This window comes from Bicyclus anynana, chromosome 25 (assembly GCF_947172395.1).
Source record: "Bicyclus anynana chromosome 25, ilBicAnyn1.1, whole genome shotgun sequence".
In the NCBI taxonomy this organism is placed as follows: domain Eukaryota; kingdom Metazoa; phylum Arthropoda; class Insecta; order Lepidoptera; family Nymphalidae; genus Bicyclus; species Bicyclus anynana.
This window is the reverse complement of record NC_069107.1, coordinates 1,621,000-1,639,658: the sequence shown is the minus strand read 5'-3', so window position 1 is coordinate 1,639,658 and position 18,659 is coordinate 1,621,000. Positions and strand designations below refer to the sequence as shown.

The window sequence follows — 18,659 nt, the reverse complement described above, 5'->3', positions numbered from 1 at the left end:
AAAGGGGTTCGTTGAGTTCAATCTAGAGTCAGTTATTGAATAGCGATTTGAAAGCTTCAAGAGATTTGCAATTCGTTTGTAATTTTGCCTTTTATTTATATAAATTTCCGATTTCTACGACAGAACTTGGGCTCATAAGTTATACACATTTATAAATATTGACACTGAGTGCGAAAAGCAATTTGTCATATCAAATTTAACAATTACTACAAAATATATTTCCAGCATAATTGGCACTTGAAACTTCCAAATATTACATACAAAGCACAGACAGTAAAACACAGATTCAGACATTTTAATCGGCAATACACACTAATTGTATATTAATAATAGTTTAAATATTTTTTTACTAATATTATTGTAAAAACATGGAACCTCTAACTTCGTGTAGCTATAGGAATTTAGTTTCTCTACTGTGTTTATTAGCAGTTACATATAAAATCTAAATTCAATCGAAACTAAATTAAATTAGTTAATTCATTATTTTGGCATCGCCTTTTTTGACGCATACAATTCTAGAGTTCCTTATTCCATACTTACCTACATATTGGAATAACGAATTATATCAACTAAATAGCTTAAAATAGGTTGCAGACTTCTTTTGTATACAAAACTATGATAAAACCAAATTAAAAAGTTTGTGAAATAAAATTTGACATTCTTCAAAATATTCGCTGAATAATCTGGTTAATTTTCAATCATGAAAATTTAATTTTGTTTACAAAGTAACTGCATCCATTTACTAAAGGGAAAACCTAAGCTTTGACGAAAAATTTTATAATCCAAACAAATCGAATTCTTTGATGTTTAAAATTTTACATGCTAGCTCTTTATGAAAAAGATATTACCACCAACTTTAATTAAATTTTGCATGGCTGCAATTATTAATTATTACGTATAAATAATTATAATTACTTCTTCGAGTTTTTGACACTACCAAATATTTTGTGACATTTAATTTGTAGTCAGGAAATGTGGCATATCACACATTAATGTCATATATGACATACATTAATGTAATATTCCTATTACAAGTAAAAAATTACGTAAACTAAAATCAAAATGTTGGTGATAGATATCGTTAATGGAATTTGTAACTCATGCTTCCTATAAAACCGAAATTTAGGGGCATTCAAGTCTAGATTGAAAGATCTATTATGTATAACATGGGCTATTCAAGAAGTCATGCAACGATTTTAATGGTATGAAATTTGAGAAGAAAGTACGGATTTGATCTATTCGCCATCATTTCTCAGGAGTTAGCCCAAAGCCATCAATGTTTTTAATGGATTTCAATGAACGTCAACTCTTACTATCGAAAAACATCGAAATGCAAGCCCATTAACTATGACATGTCATAATTGTCTAAACCAAGAAGTGACGATATTTTTTTTCAGAACTGGTAGTACGTATTGTTATTTAAATGAAATTAGAAAATGTAGTTCCATCAAGTATATTCTATAATTTAATTAATTATCAAATTTGCAAGAAAGAAACATATACGCTGGAGTAATGCGAAGATAATTCGTTTTAAATTAATAAAATAATTCATACATTCATTATTGAAATTGCAACGTCATCAAAGTCCATTAAATATGTCACATACAATTCATCAATTAAATTCATGCTTTTTTTTGTGGTTACCTATTTTTGATTTCGTTGCCCTAGGTAGATATTATTCCACTCTGATTCATTATGACATTGATATCATAATGCAAAGTGATATCAATCACTAGATCGTACATTTACTAAGTTTGATGTCACAAATTTAAGTCACAAGGTGCATACGATTTTAGTGACATAGAAAATTTGCTTCTCCATTTAATGCTTTCAAAATTATATATTATACAATGACAAAAACTAGCAATGACATATGTCACTGAACACTCCAGGCTTACACCTATATTTACAAATATTATTATAAAGTCTCACAGTGTAAAATTAATGCTCCAGCTGTCAAAATTATTAAAATACAATATGAAATCATCTTAATTATTTTAACCACATCTTTCCTCAATGCATATATTATGGTAACAAAATAGGTTTATTCGAAGATAGTTAAGTAAATAGACAGTATACTATGCGTCTACTGTCTATATACTTAAATATGTTTATTAAAATATGTCAAATAAAAATATTGTATCGCAAACACAAAATACACGTCAGTACTAAGGTTAAATTTATTTAAACTTGAGAATTCTTTACAGTTTTGTCATATTTGAATTCAAGAGCTTCTTGAAGACTTGAACTGTGGAGTTCAGTCGAATGTTATAGTCATATTTGGCTTCTGGTTGCTTTTTTGTGAGGCTTTATAATAATGCATATGTAAGATTTTAATCGTTATATATTTTACGTTATCTTGGTTAAGATACAAACATGGAAACCTTTAATGACTAGACCTTTTTGATGTTATAAAAGCTGAAAGTTTGTCAGCTCATGCTCTTACCATAGGTGAATAAACAATGGCAGAATTCATAAGTTCAGCTCTTGAATTGTCCAAATGTTGTTATTATCACCAGAAACTTCGCAGAAAATAGTTAAAATTAAACTTTAAAGGTCACGAACGTAAAATTCCATATTTGCCTGTTGTACTTATCTATGGTAGATACATGGGCTGTCAAACTTTTAGATTTTGACCATAATGCTTTGACACAAAATCTTATTACTGGACGAAGTTTTTGTGGAACTTAGAGAATAATATTTTCACAGCCAGAATCCAGTTGTGTGCGCAATATTTTTAACTAGGTTAGACAACATACATACAAATTGTCCTCGGCAACATTTTGCACTTAAGAATGCTCGTCACTGAGCCAAATGTTGTCAATTATGCCTCACTTCACTTTAATATTGTAAAATAAATAACGATTAAAATTTTCGATATATTAATAATGGCAGCATGCAAGAGCGAACGACAGCGCCAATGGTGATGTTTATAAAAAAGGGGAAAGAGTCCAGGGTGCGATACGGTGGGTGTGACGCAAAACATCGAAACAGACACACACACATCAAGTATACATACGTGGTAGACGCCTCGGCGGAGTACGGTCAAAATAAATAAAAGCATCTCAATTATTGGAGTAACACAATTTAATCATGAACTATATTTTTATATCAATAGATGTAATAAAAAACAGGTTATATATATTTTAATTTTTGTGTCCATAGTGTGGTATGAGGCAGTGATCTCTACATGGCGGGGCATATGTTCGAAACACTATCTAATTTTGGCAAACATTGTAAAGTACACATATCCTGTGCGTCAATGATATATGTCATGAGAGAGAGTTGTCCACCAATATCGTCACGATGGGGTGAAATAGGTACCAAAATCAAATTTAATAATTAATATTTTAGACATACGTTCATATTGATAAAATTAACAATAAACTCTTTAAAATAAATGAATTATTTAAATACAAATTAATAAATAATCATTTATTATTATTATAAAATGGCAATCAAATGCTTCGGTATTAGTATTTCAAGGTGTTAATATCTATCACAGGAATGAACGGTTTCAGATTGTAACGTTACGTGACGATACGTTTAGAATTTTTGATGTACTCGTATCTACTACGTTGTCGGTTTTAATGACTCGACTACTGGTTCGTAAAGCAGAATCTACGGTCAGAAACTCAAAAGCATTGCTTTTGTAAAAAATATCATTATTACAATCATTAATATTTATTTACAAATTATTCTTCTTCACACAGTTTTAGATGCGTTATTTTATAAATGACGACTGTGATGAGTAAATAAATAAATATAGAAGTGATTTAGTTCTCTAAGCGATTCTTATACCTAGACTAGGCTTTTTAGGTGTCTGATTAAAAATATCATTGATCGCGTCGTGTTTTAAATATATGCTCCCGCCTTTATTCACTGTGACAACCAGATCGTCACACTTGCGATTTTAGTTTGTGACGTCAACCGACAGCTCGTAACAATGTGTCAAATTTGACATAACAAAATAAATCTCGCCCGTATTTTGTTATTGTGAATGTGAAACCCAAATAGCACGAAGAGTTAACAAGAGCAGAGAGATATGATGATGGAACTAAACGCTTTATAACGAGTATTATAAAAAGCTCTGTACAGCTTTAGTAGTAGATTGGTGCAACACTAACTTCTATAAAAATAATGCTATCCTTTTCCAATAGGAATAATATTGAAGGATAGCAATGACATATGTCATTTAATAGTATGCAACTGTAACTGTTAAGTCAATATGCTAGTTGGGCGGGCGTAGGACTTTGTGTCATATTAACGTGGTGATAGAGTTCACTGTCGCATGGTCTGTCACACTCGGTAACCGTGTGTGTATGGCCGTTGTCTAGGCGTGGGTATTCGTCGTACCTGCCGGCTTCACTTCTTCGGCCACCGACGAACTCTTAAAGTCAGAGCTAGGGCGCTTAATGCTCTCATCTGAAATATGGTGAGTGATTTGTATGGTAATGACGTGATAATCATGAAACAACTACGTTACGTTCTGTGTCCACAGAGATTATTGTTTTTTTTTTTCAAATTTTCAGCCTTGGATGCTTTATTGTATGAAGTGACAGTTTGGATTTTGGTATTCCAAAATCTTTCTTATATATCTTATGTCTTTGTATAAGTGAATTTCTTTTTATATGTATATTTTAGACTCTTTAATAAGATAGAAGAAGAAGAAAGATATTCTATTTAATATTGTTAAATAAAAGACCAAATATATTTTAAATAAATACCTACTGCTTCTAATTTAACTTCGTCTATGCATTGTAGTTATAATTTGCTAAAAAATCAAATATGATATATATTTTTTTGAAATTACATATGATACTTTATTATTACAACATTAATAACTAGGCAATTTATCATAACATGCTTTTCGGTTATGATCACGTTAAAGAAGAATATTACCGTTTTCTTTATAATTTTATTTATTCTGGGTTTTCATCTTTAAACTTTACGATCAGAAGAATAATTCAATAATTGTTCTGTGATCAGGATATAGGCTGTAAATGTAATTCTTCATGAATAATAATTTCTGTGGACTGGGAACGTCTACATGTTTGAATGATTAATAAAAAAATTAATAAAAAAAAACAAACGCAATAATATTATGTTCGTGAGTAACAAAAAGGATGCAATTGAATGGTCTTTTATTTTCAATTTTTTTTAATATGTTGTTCATTGCCTTAATTACAGGTTTATGTACATGATTTTATTGTGTCAGTCTGGTGACTTGTGAGTGTTGCAAGCTTCTACGCTGTACTGTGGGGTTGCTATACACACTTTGTTAACAATACAATGGTAGAAATGGTAGAAATTATGTCATAGCTATACTGTGTGGCATGATAGTGTGATGGCTTCAATATTGAATAGTAAAATTTAACCACTAATTTACTGTATTTAATTTTTTTTTAATTTAATTTCAAGAAGTATTTGACGTGCTTCGATAATATTTTTTACTAGCTTCATTTTAAAAATTGCAAATTACTACAAGAATGTATATGTAATGTTATGTTTAGTAGTAGTAGTAGTTCTCACAATCTAGTTTTTTTAATGCAGTGAGTTAGAAATCCGTAATCCGTAGTGATTAAAATGGTCGATTCCAAATCCAATCACAGAATTTTAAACTGTTAATTTTATGATTTATGTCATTATTTTTGAGTGTGTGATAAAATTCAAAGGACTCTTGTTTTCTTTTTTGACTTTAATTGGCGTAAAAAACCCCAAACGTGGACAGTAAAATTGTTTGAATTTATATAATAATATAATAATTATTGTTTATGAGGAACTGTTCTTCTTCTTAATAAAATCTTGATAAGTAGGTACCTATTACCTAAGTTGCACGTGAAGTACTTATTAAAAAAATATTAACGTAATATTAGTGTTTAAATTTTGTTGTACTTTACCTACATAAGGTAACAAAGGTCTTAATTGTTATATCAATAATTACATTCCTGATCTCACGAATGCTGCCTATCTACGTATTAAAGAGTATCTTGTCCATTTATTTGATTTAATCAATTAAATTCCGATTTATTAGAGGTAGAAAACGCTAATATTTTTCAGTCGTATTCTATCTATTTTCTATTAATATATATAAAATGTATAAAATATAAAATGATGTACTAGATTTATAAAAATAATATTGATATATGTCTTTATGCAAGGTGTATAAAAATGTAATTTTATTACATGTTTTTTTAATGATATTTAAACAATCATACCGTTGGATTTAGTACAAATTACACTGTACTTATGCTTCTTATATTAAGCCAATCACAATTAAAAAATAATATTACATGATAATTAATATAAAATATAAATGTAATTTGTAAAAAACAAAATAAGTGTCTAAAGTTGGCAAAATTTAATTTAGAGTTAGAGATATTTTATTTTTATTTATGAATAATATTTTACATCGACATTACACCATGCATAAATTATATTATGATTAGGTACATACGTAAAATTTGGTAATCCATTTTTATAAATAAATAAAAAACCTTATAAAAATTTCAAATTGTTTTCGTATATTGCAACACTAACTCGTATATGAAAAAGATACTCTTTGAAGCGAGTGAAACTATCACAATAGAGTGAAATAGTCACCGTACCAACTGACTAATATAAAAGACCTTTTAAATAACACGACCAAAATTAAAAAGTTGTTAAAAACTAACAATTCAATTCAAAGTTACAGGCTACCCTATCTGTCACTTAGGTTTACCTAACTTAGTTTAATAATGTTTGCCGCCAATCTGGTCAAAAGACTGCACTCACCACTTTTCACGTTCTGGGTCACCGTGAACGTCTTCCCGGTGTCCAGGGGAACGGTCCAGTTGACCGGGTCAGGTGACCGCATATTCAGTTGCTCCGGGGACTTCACCCGGGTCGGTTCCGGGGGAGATTTTACGATTGGCGAGTCATCGAAAAAGTGGTCTTTGGCGACGGAAGCGCTACGGTGAGCCGGTATATCGTCATCTGTAATTTGAAATTGGAATTCGTTAAAACATTACAAAAGCCAGTAATAAAATTGCCTCATTTATGTTATTTTCGAAGTTCGAATCGAATGTTACAGTTTAACAAAATAATACTTCGGTTTTGTTAAAATGTAACATTTTCATAAAAATATTTTTTTATATGTATAGTAAAGGTAAAGTTACACGAAATATAAATCTTAACATTTCAAGTCCTCACTTGTGAGGTTTCTTTATCTTTTTATCTCGTTTTATATTTTTTTTAAATAATTTTATTCAAACTATTTCATTTTATTTGTTTTAATTGTATAGGCAACGGCTAGGATTCTGCCGATGATTAATTTACAGATTTTTCGACTAGACTTGAATACAACAACCTCACTGGGTTCCATTGTAATAATTATATAGTGACATTTAATTTACGACATGTATTTTTTCATCATGGAAATGTAACTTGATTTTTTTCAAGCATTATAGGTTTACATTTGACTATACTTAAGCCAGATAGTAAGCATTAATACGGTCTAAGTAGGAGCGCGCTTACCTAGAAGATGCCTATTCACTCTTGCTTTGAAAGTTTATAAATTACAAAAGAATTGTACCTAAGTTGTTGATAGAGGTTCGCGGATTGTCTGGCCAAGTTAAGTTGAAGTTGGTCAAGTTTAGGTGTTACCTAGACCTAAGTAACTGTGTGTTACCCACCAGACTTAACCTAATATGCGTCAAATTCAAATCATCCAAATCCGTTCAGTATTGGATAATCGGTTCAGTTTAATGAACCTATTTCTATATAAACAATATTTATTTCGATATATAATAATATGTTTAAATATATCAACAGTTAGCAATTTTAAATATTAGTCTTATTAGTCATGATACTACGTCATGATACATCAATGCACCGTTGTATCATGACGTAAATATAATTTAATATGATATAGTTTTACGTATACCCCTATCACAATAAATATAATGTTAATATGTAACATACAAAAATAATAATTAATATAACTATAAAATATAATAAATACCAACTATAACTACAACAACCATTATTATTGAACAACATCGAGAAGTGACAAACACAACGAGACACAATACACTGAAAGATAATATCGCTATCTGCCTGTTCGTTTGTGGAATTTATATCTAACGATAATATATTTTGACACATTGACAAAGCTATTTTTGATAATCGCCTTCAAAACTCAAAATACTCCTATTAACCATTCGCTGCCCGCGAGTATTTTATCGAAAAGCACATCTGCGTTGAAGAAGTCGACAGTCAGGGAATGCGGTTTTAATCTACCGTTGTGAGCCATTTAAAAAATCTTTATATTCCTCTATCGCGCGGAGCATGATACTGTGCTCGCCTATTGCCCTTAGTTTACTTTATATTTTTTTACATGTCACGTAAAGGATACGATGGGCGACCGGTCGTCCATTTAGGAGTCAAATGGTTAATATGGTATCCTTGTCAAATATAGTGCCAAAGTATTGTAAGAAAAGGTTGGTACGGCTGAGCCTATTCCTTGACTTGGCGGTGGGCACTGCCGTGTCTCCTAATAACACATTTAAACGTTATTTATTCTGTAACATAACAAGACAAATAGCGATACACTTAGGACATGACAATATAAAATTAAAAAAAAAACACACACACTCCATGCGATATTGTTTAGGACTTTTGCCAATGACTGAAATAATTTACAATAATCTAAACATTCAAACATCATACTCTTTTCTCAAGAATAAAAAGAAAAACCTTATGACCCATATGTTATACACCGAGGTGCGATGTTATTTAATTTATTTAGAATTGAGGTAATGCATAATAAAGACCAGTGCCGGATTCATGCGGGGCCCGCAGCAAGTTTTTAGTTTTTCGAAGGGCCCTAGATGGTGGTTGCAAAACGTCAGAGATGAGACTGCTTGAGCAATTTAGAACAATTAAGATAAGAAGTTAATAATTTTAAAGTTAAAGTAAATATTTTACTGTAAAAGAATTGTAAAACTTAATTATAAATCTAGCACAAAAGTCTATATTTACGACAAAGTTCTTTTTCATTCTTTCTTAGAAAAAGTTAGAATAAATTTATCACTATTCTACGCGGGCCCGTTACTTTTGCTATATTATGGTTAACTGACATTGTTTATAAAAGAACATCACCTTAAAGTCACTCACTTGGACTTCGCCAACCTGAGAGATTGATTGAGTCTCATGAGTCAAAGAATTTCACTGGTAATCGTATCTTACAAATTGAAAAAGAGCAATTTTGCTCGGTGGCGAAATTTATTTGTTAGCATAAATGTTGGCAAGCTTTGAGTACGGTCTGAAAACGAGGCGTATTAAAGCTGCGCATTGTGCAAAACTCAGTGTAGTCTCTGCGTAGTTCAGTGTGTTTCTACTTCAGAGTGGACTAGAAGTTTGCCACAGACCATAAGACTACTTCTCTAGAAACTTTTCACGTTTTCTAATATTTTTACTGCTGAACTAATTTTGACATTGGTTGCGTTGATTAAAGTCTTTAAATAATTCTCTCAGCAATCAGTTGTCATGTTTATTATTATGTTAGCAATCTCAATAATGGTTGACAATAACGAATGTCACTTAACCTGGTCATGTAAGTGCTGGGCCTTAAAATCTATAATTTACATAAGGCAAGTTACATTTATTTTGTTTAGTACCAATATTCCCAATGTACCCAAAACCTTCTACACCAGTTAACACTAAAAATGTCTAACACAAATCCGCTAGTGTTGTTAGTGCATTTAGTGTCGCACAAGTCCACACGCCGTGAGGTGTCCAAGCCATTCCCGCCTCGTCGTGCCAATGCGCTATACATACGTGACGTTGCGTTGACGCACTGATTGGTCGATTTTAAGTCTTTGTAACAAGTGCTAATTCGGCTGTACAAAAATGTTTACACTACAGCCTTTCTTGATGAGTACTGTTTACCAACAAACAAATTAGAAATGAAGGTAGAAAACGCCTGTCATTTCATAACTTATTTATGGTTTGTATATAAAGTGTGATATATACAAACCATAAATAATTTAAAATCAAATTTTATTATGCAATAATTTAAGAACAAGTTAATTATAATTATTATCAGGTGTGAAATTATTAGTGATTTATACCCTCATTTTTAATTTGTTTGTTGGTAAACAGTACTCATCAAGAAAGGTATAGTAAGAATATTTGCCATATATGTTTTAAATATTACCTATATATCCGTTCCCTTCCAATAAGTCTGAATAGACTGTGTTAGGAGTGGGTACGACAATAGTCCAGCGGGCGGGAATCGAACCACCACCTCTCAGTGATGAGTCCGGTCCCATCACCATTGAGCTATTGCGGCTTGTTACGTATTTCTACCAAAAAATATTTAGTAAATATAAAGATTACAGAAGTAATTTGAAGATTTATATCTTTCAAGCAATTAAGACAGCTTTGAAATTTTTGTTCAGCCGAATTAAGTAACATTACCTATTATTAACATTATGTAACTTTATTAATTGTAGGAGTGATCTGCAATTTAAAAAAAAATACGTATATGATGTTAATTTTAGATTTTACATGTAAATTAAGACTGTTATCTAAATAAAGTTACACAATACTAATACAATTGAATTGGTTTTTTATAATTTTAACGCTTTCGTAGCAGCTATTTATGACGTGAAATTTCGCCCCTTGACGAGTGTCAAATTCGACGTCATAAGATGTATGCTATTTTAAATTCCATACACAACTGGGCCCTAAAACCTAAAAAAATCCTAAATATCACAAAAGCCAAACCAAAGCTTGTAAAGTTTTAAATTTAGAAATTTTCTCACTCTACTTACGTAGGCAGTACCAATATAAAAAGTTATTAATCATAAAAAATTACAAAATTGTCTACGATACTGATAAAAATTTAGGAGATTAATGGGGGAAATATGTTATAATAAATCAATTAAAATTAACAAACAAGGATCTATATGTTGCTTAGTTACTCGTATATTTGTTTATTTCATGGTTCCAAGGCAAAATAAAAACGAAATATCGCATTGATCATTGCGATATTTGTTACAGAGGTGTAAATTTTTATGTAAATTATACCAAAAAGAGTTAAAAAAATTTAGGTAATAAAAAATCATTTACCTGGCAAAACTAGTATTAATAGAGAAATTCTGTAAAGCGTATCGTAGACAATGTTGACTATTAGTAATTGAATATTATTAATAATAAAATAAAGCGGCACAGAGTAAAACATTGTTATCAACGAAAGCTTGTCAAAGAACCACAGAGCGTCGACGCAACTGTCACCTGATCGTACGCACCCAATTTTATGCCCACTTTTGTTACGCTGCGACTGCGCCGGCCCTGCTCTGGTGATGTCAATGTCCCCGTGGCCCCAATATCCCCATTAACAATTGACCCGTTTACTGCCCCGGTTTTGCTCGGCGCCGAGGGTGATCTGCCCCCTCGGGATGACGGCCTAACTCTACTACTACTCCCCCTACTTAACGGCAAACCTACAGAATAAATGGTAACACTAAAATATTAGCTAAAACAGGGGTAAAGCATCAGGCAGGATAATGAACAGTACACAATTTAAATCTATCTATGAAGAATAAACAGAAACAATCGAGCGAAGAAGGTTAGGGTGCAATTCAATCAGACGTTTGTAATAGCTGCTGGTATCTCATGAGGCGTATAATTGTAATGCACCCTGAGATTGTAATACAAATGATAAAGTTAAAAGTAATTATTTCGATTATAATTTATGGGTTTCATAACTTTAGACTTCAATAAAAAAGAGGATAAGTAGAAAGTCTGTTTTCTATCCTAAACTAAGGATTCCAAAAATTCGCAGGCAAGATCTGTATTTATAATAGTATTGGATATTTAAAAAGTGTGGGATACATTAGAAGTAGGTATGTGAAAACAAGATACTAAACACTGTTTCAATCATTTTTGCTTTAAATGACTGCCTTGCTGTAACTAAAGAAGTCTTTTACAAAATTAAAGAAATAAATTTTCTGAAGTTTACTATAGAGGATCATTATTATACAAAATGTATTAAGGCATGCCACGTCCAAAGCATCAACGTACCGGTTGGTTTAGCGGGACGCGCCTCGTGCCCATTCGGCATGTGCCGGACGCTGGGCACTGGGGCGGGGTCTGCGGAGCGGGGCCGGCGGCGCGGGGAGCGGAACACTGTATCGATTCTGGGCCCTGGAATTGTTAATAAGATAAATTAATTAATAGGGATGATGTCAGTTTTTTAAATTGTATATAAATTAAGAGTACGCTAATAGTAAAGCAATTTTGTAAAAGTAACAGGGTATCTGCGATCATTACTTTCGAAGCTACAGGGATTTAAAGGGTCAGATTTGCGGCGCTGCCGCGGATCCCTGAAAAACGCCCCATACAAAATGGTACGAACTTATGATGTCGTAGGCAATGAATGATCGTTAGATTTGTATGGGCGTCGAAACAAAATTACTAATATCTTTTTTATTTCTGCGTTTATGTTGATAGTTCATATATTAAAAAATGTCACATTTAATGTAAGGACGCTAAAACTGTATGAATTTTCATCTAATTACGATAAAATATTTTTAGTAGATTTTAAAATTTTATAATCTTATTTATTTTGCAAATATCCAGTCAATCTTTGCTTTTTATGTATAAATTAGTTAAAATTTACCTTATTTACCCGAATGTATCATAAAAATCAATATATTCAAACCTAGTCATCATCCCCATTAAACAAATGAAAAAACCCGTCTGCATAAATGATACAAAAACTGAAAAAAAAACCAAACTCTGTCCAGAAGTGTAGAAAGCAGTTAGAAGACAGTCAGGACCTATTATATTGAATAGAATGATTTTCGTCTACATTTTTTATTAGGTCCAGACTATTTTCTAATTGCTTTCTACACTTTTTTTTTTCTTTTTTTAATTTCACCTATCTAAAAACACTTGGGTTATTAAAACAAATCTAACGATATCTGAATTACGTAAATCCGTTCAGCGGTTTGGAAGATAGGTAATAAAGAATATTACATATATACATACATACATACAAGATACGCGCGATAATAATTATTATTAATGGTAGTTCTTTTATTGACAGCCTATTTTAAGGGCCCATTCAGGGTCAGGCCGAAATTCCTCAGTGCTTGAAGGGTCAGGGCCGAAATTCCTCAGTGCTTGAAGACGAAAGTCTTCGATCAGTGCGTGTTGCCAGTGATGACATACGGATCCGAGACTTGGTCGCTGACTATGGGCCTTATTAGAAGGCTCAAAGTCACTCAGCGGGCGATGGAGCGAGCTATGCTTGGAGTTTCTCTGCGTGATCGAATCAGGAATGAGGAGATCCGCAGACGAACCAAAGTCACTGACATAGCTCAGCGAGTCGCGAAGCTGAAGTGGCAATGGGCGGGCCACATAGTTCGAAGAGCCGATGGACGTTGGGGCCCCAAGGTGCTGGAATGGCGACCCCGCACCGGAAAGCGCAGTGTTGGGCGACCCCCCACTAGGTGGACCGAGGATATTAAGCGGGTTGCAGGGAGCCGCTGGATGCTGGCGGCTCGAGATCGTTGTGCTTGGAGGTCCATGCAAGAGGCCTATGTCCAGCAGTGGACGTCTATCGGCTGATAAGGTAAGGTAAGGATTCAGGGTCAGGCCTACTTTCGCAGAGGAGAGGATATAGACCATACTTTTAGAGGTTGGATTAGGATGATAATGTTGAAGTCTTTTTTTGACTATCACTATCAGATGTAATTGATAATAAGCGGGCTTAAAGTGCTCTCCGAGGCACTTTGTGGGCGTGTAACATCACAATAATATCGCACTCTTAGCTGAGTACTTTTCTGAGAAATTCTCAGGAGAAAGCAGCAGTATTTCACAGCTTGACCTTGAACCTCGTGATTTGAAGGCATATAGGCTAACCACTGAACAACGAAGCAATTAGTAATGGTAGTTAAAGAGATTAAAAATTTTACAGCCTCCAGACAAATGCTTTCGTATCTTTTGGTGTGCTGCTTTGCCTATATTTTATTGATGTTCGAACAGAAATCGTCCAGTTAACTTTTCCTGAGCGAGCGTGATGCTACCACCAAATCTCTTTGAAAATGTTAATTTTATGTCTGAAAAAGATTAGATTGCTACAAAAAATTACTTGATTTTGTAATTTATGTTACACAGCACGACGAAAATATACTTTCGATGGTCAATTACCTTCGAGATCGAAGTTTTATATGCTGTATTGACAATGTTTAAATGCAAAATTCATTCTGCAAATATCTAGACTCTTACCATCTTGGGTAACACCTTCATCGAAGCTGTAGCCTTGCAACTTCTTCCTTTGCTTCTGAGGAGAGGTCTTATGTGGAGACCGTTCTAAAGCCTTCGTCTCCTGAAGCTTGGCGTGGATGGACTGGTGCGGTGCCGAGCGGAACGATCTGAACTTCTTTGGCGAAAGATTCCTAGATTCCTTCCCATCTTTTTCATCTCGAGGCAAAGCCCTGAAATAACTCATCTAATTGTAACAATATACTTTGCGTTTACGTTTTCGATAGTTTCTGGCTTTCTGGGTTTCGCTCTGCGTTTGGAACTAACCCTGGATAATGGTCACTATAACTACGCGTAGCTTTAACGGCTTTATTGTTTCGCAATCCAAGCCATTCACTGCTAGCACCAGCCCCTTGCTAATCAAACTTAAATCTTATTGTAAGCGTCACTTCTCCTGCTCCAAGGACCGGGAAATATTGCATCATACTGCAATAAGGGTCTTCCGTAACCAATCAATGGAGTGTTTGTTGAATTCTAGTCACTACACTATATTCTTCAAGCTAATTTGATCTAGGCAGTAGCAATCCTATTGTGCAGATTATCTGGATATGTATTGACCGATTAAATGAACTGCTTTTATAGCCAGATGGGGAACAATACAGATGATTAAAAGCCTGGAGATGATACTCAATGAGTAGGTATAACTGATGCGATTGATAATAAACTTGATGTAAATGTCAAATTTCTATTTAAACATTTAAAAGACCGTCCAGCTAAACACTAAAGTTAAATAGTTATTAAATAAATTGATAAAGTTTTAAAAGTAAAATGAAAATGATATTCTAGTACGGTCAAAACTTACGATAACGCTTTGCTATTCTAAATATATTTGAGTTGTAATCATAATAATTTAAATTTTGAAAAGCTTGCAATTTTTACAGCTTTTATATTAAGGAAGACCCTTGCAGGCTTTCTATATAAAAAAATGATCCTTAGTGCTGGACAAATTGACTTTAAATAAAAAAAAAAGTAATCTACAGCATCACTTACTTGTGATTGGTGGAAGCGAGTGAAAGGGCTGACAGCGAGGATCGGCGGGACACTTGGTACCACAGTTCGATCTGTTTATTGTAAAGCTGGGTGATGTGTTCAGGAGCTAGTTCAGTCCCCCAGCCGCGATACTGTCGGATATAATGGCAATTTTGAATATGACGGAAGCATGACCGTGAATATACCACTTGTCAAATATTTTCCAAGATGTTATCTCAAGATGATGAATTTACTAATGTTACGTCAGTATATGCAGATATTGCAAAACCCGAGAGGTTAAATGGAACTTCTAAAGTAGATACTTTAAATCAAAAATTCATCTGATTATCTAACAATCTTGAAGAACATTTTCATTCAGATTGCGTATTCTAAACAATGTTTGCATTAAAATACTAATTATAAATTCAGTCAATTAAATAAGATGTGTTTAGTCAAAACCATTTGTGTTTGCTTCTTTATGATCTGATATCATATCACTCTTGAAATGAAATTCTTTGCACGCATCAAATTTGATATTACAAATTTCATTTACGGTACTTGCAATTTCTTGTTATACGATATCAGAAATTTCCTTCTCAAGTTCTTTAATTTTTAATATAATTACTCGTATATTAGAAAAAAAATGCTTGCCTGTTATGGCATTTGTTAGCAAATAACGGTGTAATTTAATTGAGACTTGAAAAGTTTCCGTCAAATTGCATAAATTTATTAATATTATAGAAGTAAAAACTTGATATTTGATAAGTGGTATAATATGCTAAGTTGCCAATATGAATGATGATTTTGGGATATTCAAATTATAAGTGGGGGTTAAATATATCAAAGTATAGAATAGTATGATATTTTATATTAAGCTTAGTGCTTTAAAAAAGTTTAACGATTGGGAAGTCTGAATTTAATACAGTTTAAAGATGTTCTGGGCTCTATTTTTCTTTAGCACAAACGTTTTAATTTAACACTGTTACAGTATGTGACGACAAAAATTCCAATTCTCCATGAATTGATAATTTTGATATCACTGCTCGTTCCGAGTGTGCCAGACATCAAAGAGGAACTGTAATCAGATATACTGAGTGGGGGAGTAGTGTGAGTATGCTAGTGAGTATGTAGTGAGCGCAGACCTTGTACTCGCCGGCGCGCTTGCGCAGATCCAGCACCTCGCGGTACCAGGAGTCGCCCTGCGCGAGCCCGAGCGGCTGCAGGCCGGCCGCGCGCAGCGTGCTGGCCGTGTCCTCCCCCGCGCCCGCTCCCGCTCCCGCGCCCGCGCCCGCCCCCGCCCCGTCTACCGCGTCCCCCGCGCGCCCCGCATCCCCCACCAGGCGCTCGCTCGCCTCCTCTATCGCTTTCCCTTTCCCCCTGCATTTGGTAAACGTCCCTTTAGACGCCTCGTACACGTACTGAGAGAACGGTCTAAATTTCTTTTTGTACTCGCTTTTGTAACGTTTCCTATTATCTTTGGAACGATCCTCCCCGTTGTATATGAGGGCCGATAGCGCGCTACGGAACGTCGATTTTCTGCAAAATTCCAGTTTCAAGTCAGACGTCTGGCCGTGACGATGATATGCGGCAAATAAACTGAAGGGCTCGCGCCGAGCAAGGTTAGTAAGATCATGCTCAAATAATTGTTAAGCTCGCAATGGTGGTTAGGATGTTAGTCCTGGAAGAGTCTAGAAGGATGCGCCGGCGCCAGACTCGGTGTCGGGAGTGTCAGGTGATACAACGACATACAATCTAACAAAGATTTAAGTAACGTTCACATCGACAAAGGTGCAGGACACATCGATATTAAAAAAGAATCTATTAGATGACATTCCGAACTAAATAAGTACAATAGTCGACTAGTGCTACTCGGAGGAACCGCCACCGGAGTTGAGATGTAAGCAAATACCAAAAACGAAATTTAGACTTGTTCTGCTTCACGTGGTCGCAAGAGACAGGGCAGAACAGCGCGCAGGAAACTCTTACTTGTGTACAGCTAGCAGCTTGCTCACGTTAGTAAAGTGTTCATTATTGGTTTCAGATCTTGGATTTGATCCTTTCAAATAGCGCTACGTTTTGGTAAAAGAATTAAGAAAATCATTTCGACCAACAATTTAGCAGTTTTATGATATTTTTTTAGAAATTCTATTAAGATACTATTTTGGAACAATGAATAGTATACCGATTTAAAAAAATGTTTTATTTATCATGAAATTTTAGTCCACCACCACGAAATCTACCTACCAATCTAATAAGTCAAAAAAACTGTATTGTTTGTTACATATATCATCAGAGATTTAAGTTATTAGATCCCTCGTATTATTTATTAAAACTTGTTTTGCATTGTGACGTTTTCAATATCGAATACAACAAATTGCGGTCGTAATAAAAATGAAATGTCTTTTTTTGTATACGTTAAAAATTATGAAAAAGCGGTATTGCCTCGAGACCTTGACCTTCCTGCTAGAATAGCTCATAGTGTTGCAAACAAAGTGTGCTGTCTAGCCCCAAGGTTAACTCGCAAATGGGCTGACTGTAAAAGTCGCATTTTATTTGCCATAAAATGTATATTTAGTTTGCCGACAAATTGTCTACTGTAACAGAAAACTATTGAATGTAAAATACATATCCAGCTTAGTATTTTTTAAAACAATCTAGATCTGATGTGATCTTTAAAATCACAAAGTCGTATTTATGTTAAGATACAGTGACAATACTAATAGATTCGTAAATACTAAATTATAATGTAACGACAAATTCTTTAAGGTCTAACATAAATATTTCAAAATATGGATATTGAAACCTATATTAATGGTTTTAAGGTTTTTATCCTTGATTCTACCAAACTGCATCACATATAGTAATTGAAAAAAAGAACACGATGACGTTTAATTCAAGACTAACGTTATTCACTTGACGTACCAGTGGCGTAGCCAGGCATGGGAGAAGTGGGCCCTCGCCTAGCATTAATAGGGCCCTCGCGAGGTTTGCGGGCCTGTATTGACATTTTAACTACGTTTAACGACCTTTACCGCTGATCACGATTCAAATTGAAGGAATTATCAATAGCTACCTACAAATATAATTGTATCTGGTTTTGGTTGGTTTATCAACAAATCATTTTGTTAAATGATTTGTTGTTTATTTTAATAGGTTGATAATAAATACCAAAATAGTAAATTGGCCAGCAGGTTTAAAGGAACTTGCGTGATTTGAAATATATATTTGAAAAATTTAGGTACGAGTAGTTTTTGGGGAACAGCAACTACAACAGCTCCGGCTGATTCAATTTCGCCCACATCTACCAACCACGCTACGACACTGGTATTTTATAAACTTTTTTTACATTAAAATGGAATCGACTTCAAAGATGT

General features: G+C 33.7%; 1 protein-coding gene across 1 annotated transcript in view; it reads right to left on the bottom strand.

Annotated features, from left to right (window-relative positions):
• Window positions 1-18,659, bottom strand: part of LOC112056479 (uncharacterized) — an 88,745-nt gene that overhangs the window by 7,271 nt on the left and 62,815 nt on the right. Inside the window, exons 8-14 of the mRNA XM_052889292.1 lie at window positions 16,428-16,821; window positions 15,307-15,437; window positions 14,281-14,489; window positions 12,070-12,192; window positions 11,295-11,489; window positions 6,775-6,975; window positions 4,357-4,425 (exon numbers count right to left, since the gene is read on the bottom strand). Coding sequence (XP_052745252.1) covers window positions 4,357-4,425; window positions 6,775-6,975; window positions 11,295-11,489; window positions 12,070-12,192; window positions 14,281-14,489; window positions 15,307-15,437; window positions 16,428-16,821 — 1,322 coding nt within the window. The remainder of the gene's footprint in view (window positions 1-4,356; window positions 4,426-6,774; window positions 6,976-11,294; window positions 11,490-12,069; window positions 12,193-14,280; window positions 14,490-15,306; window positions 15,438-16,427; window positions 16,822-18,659) is intronic.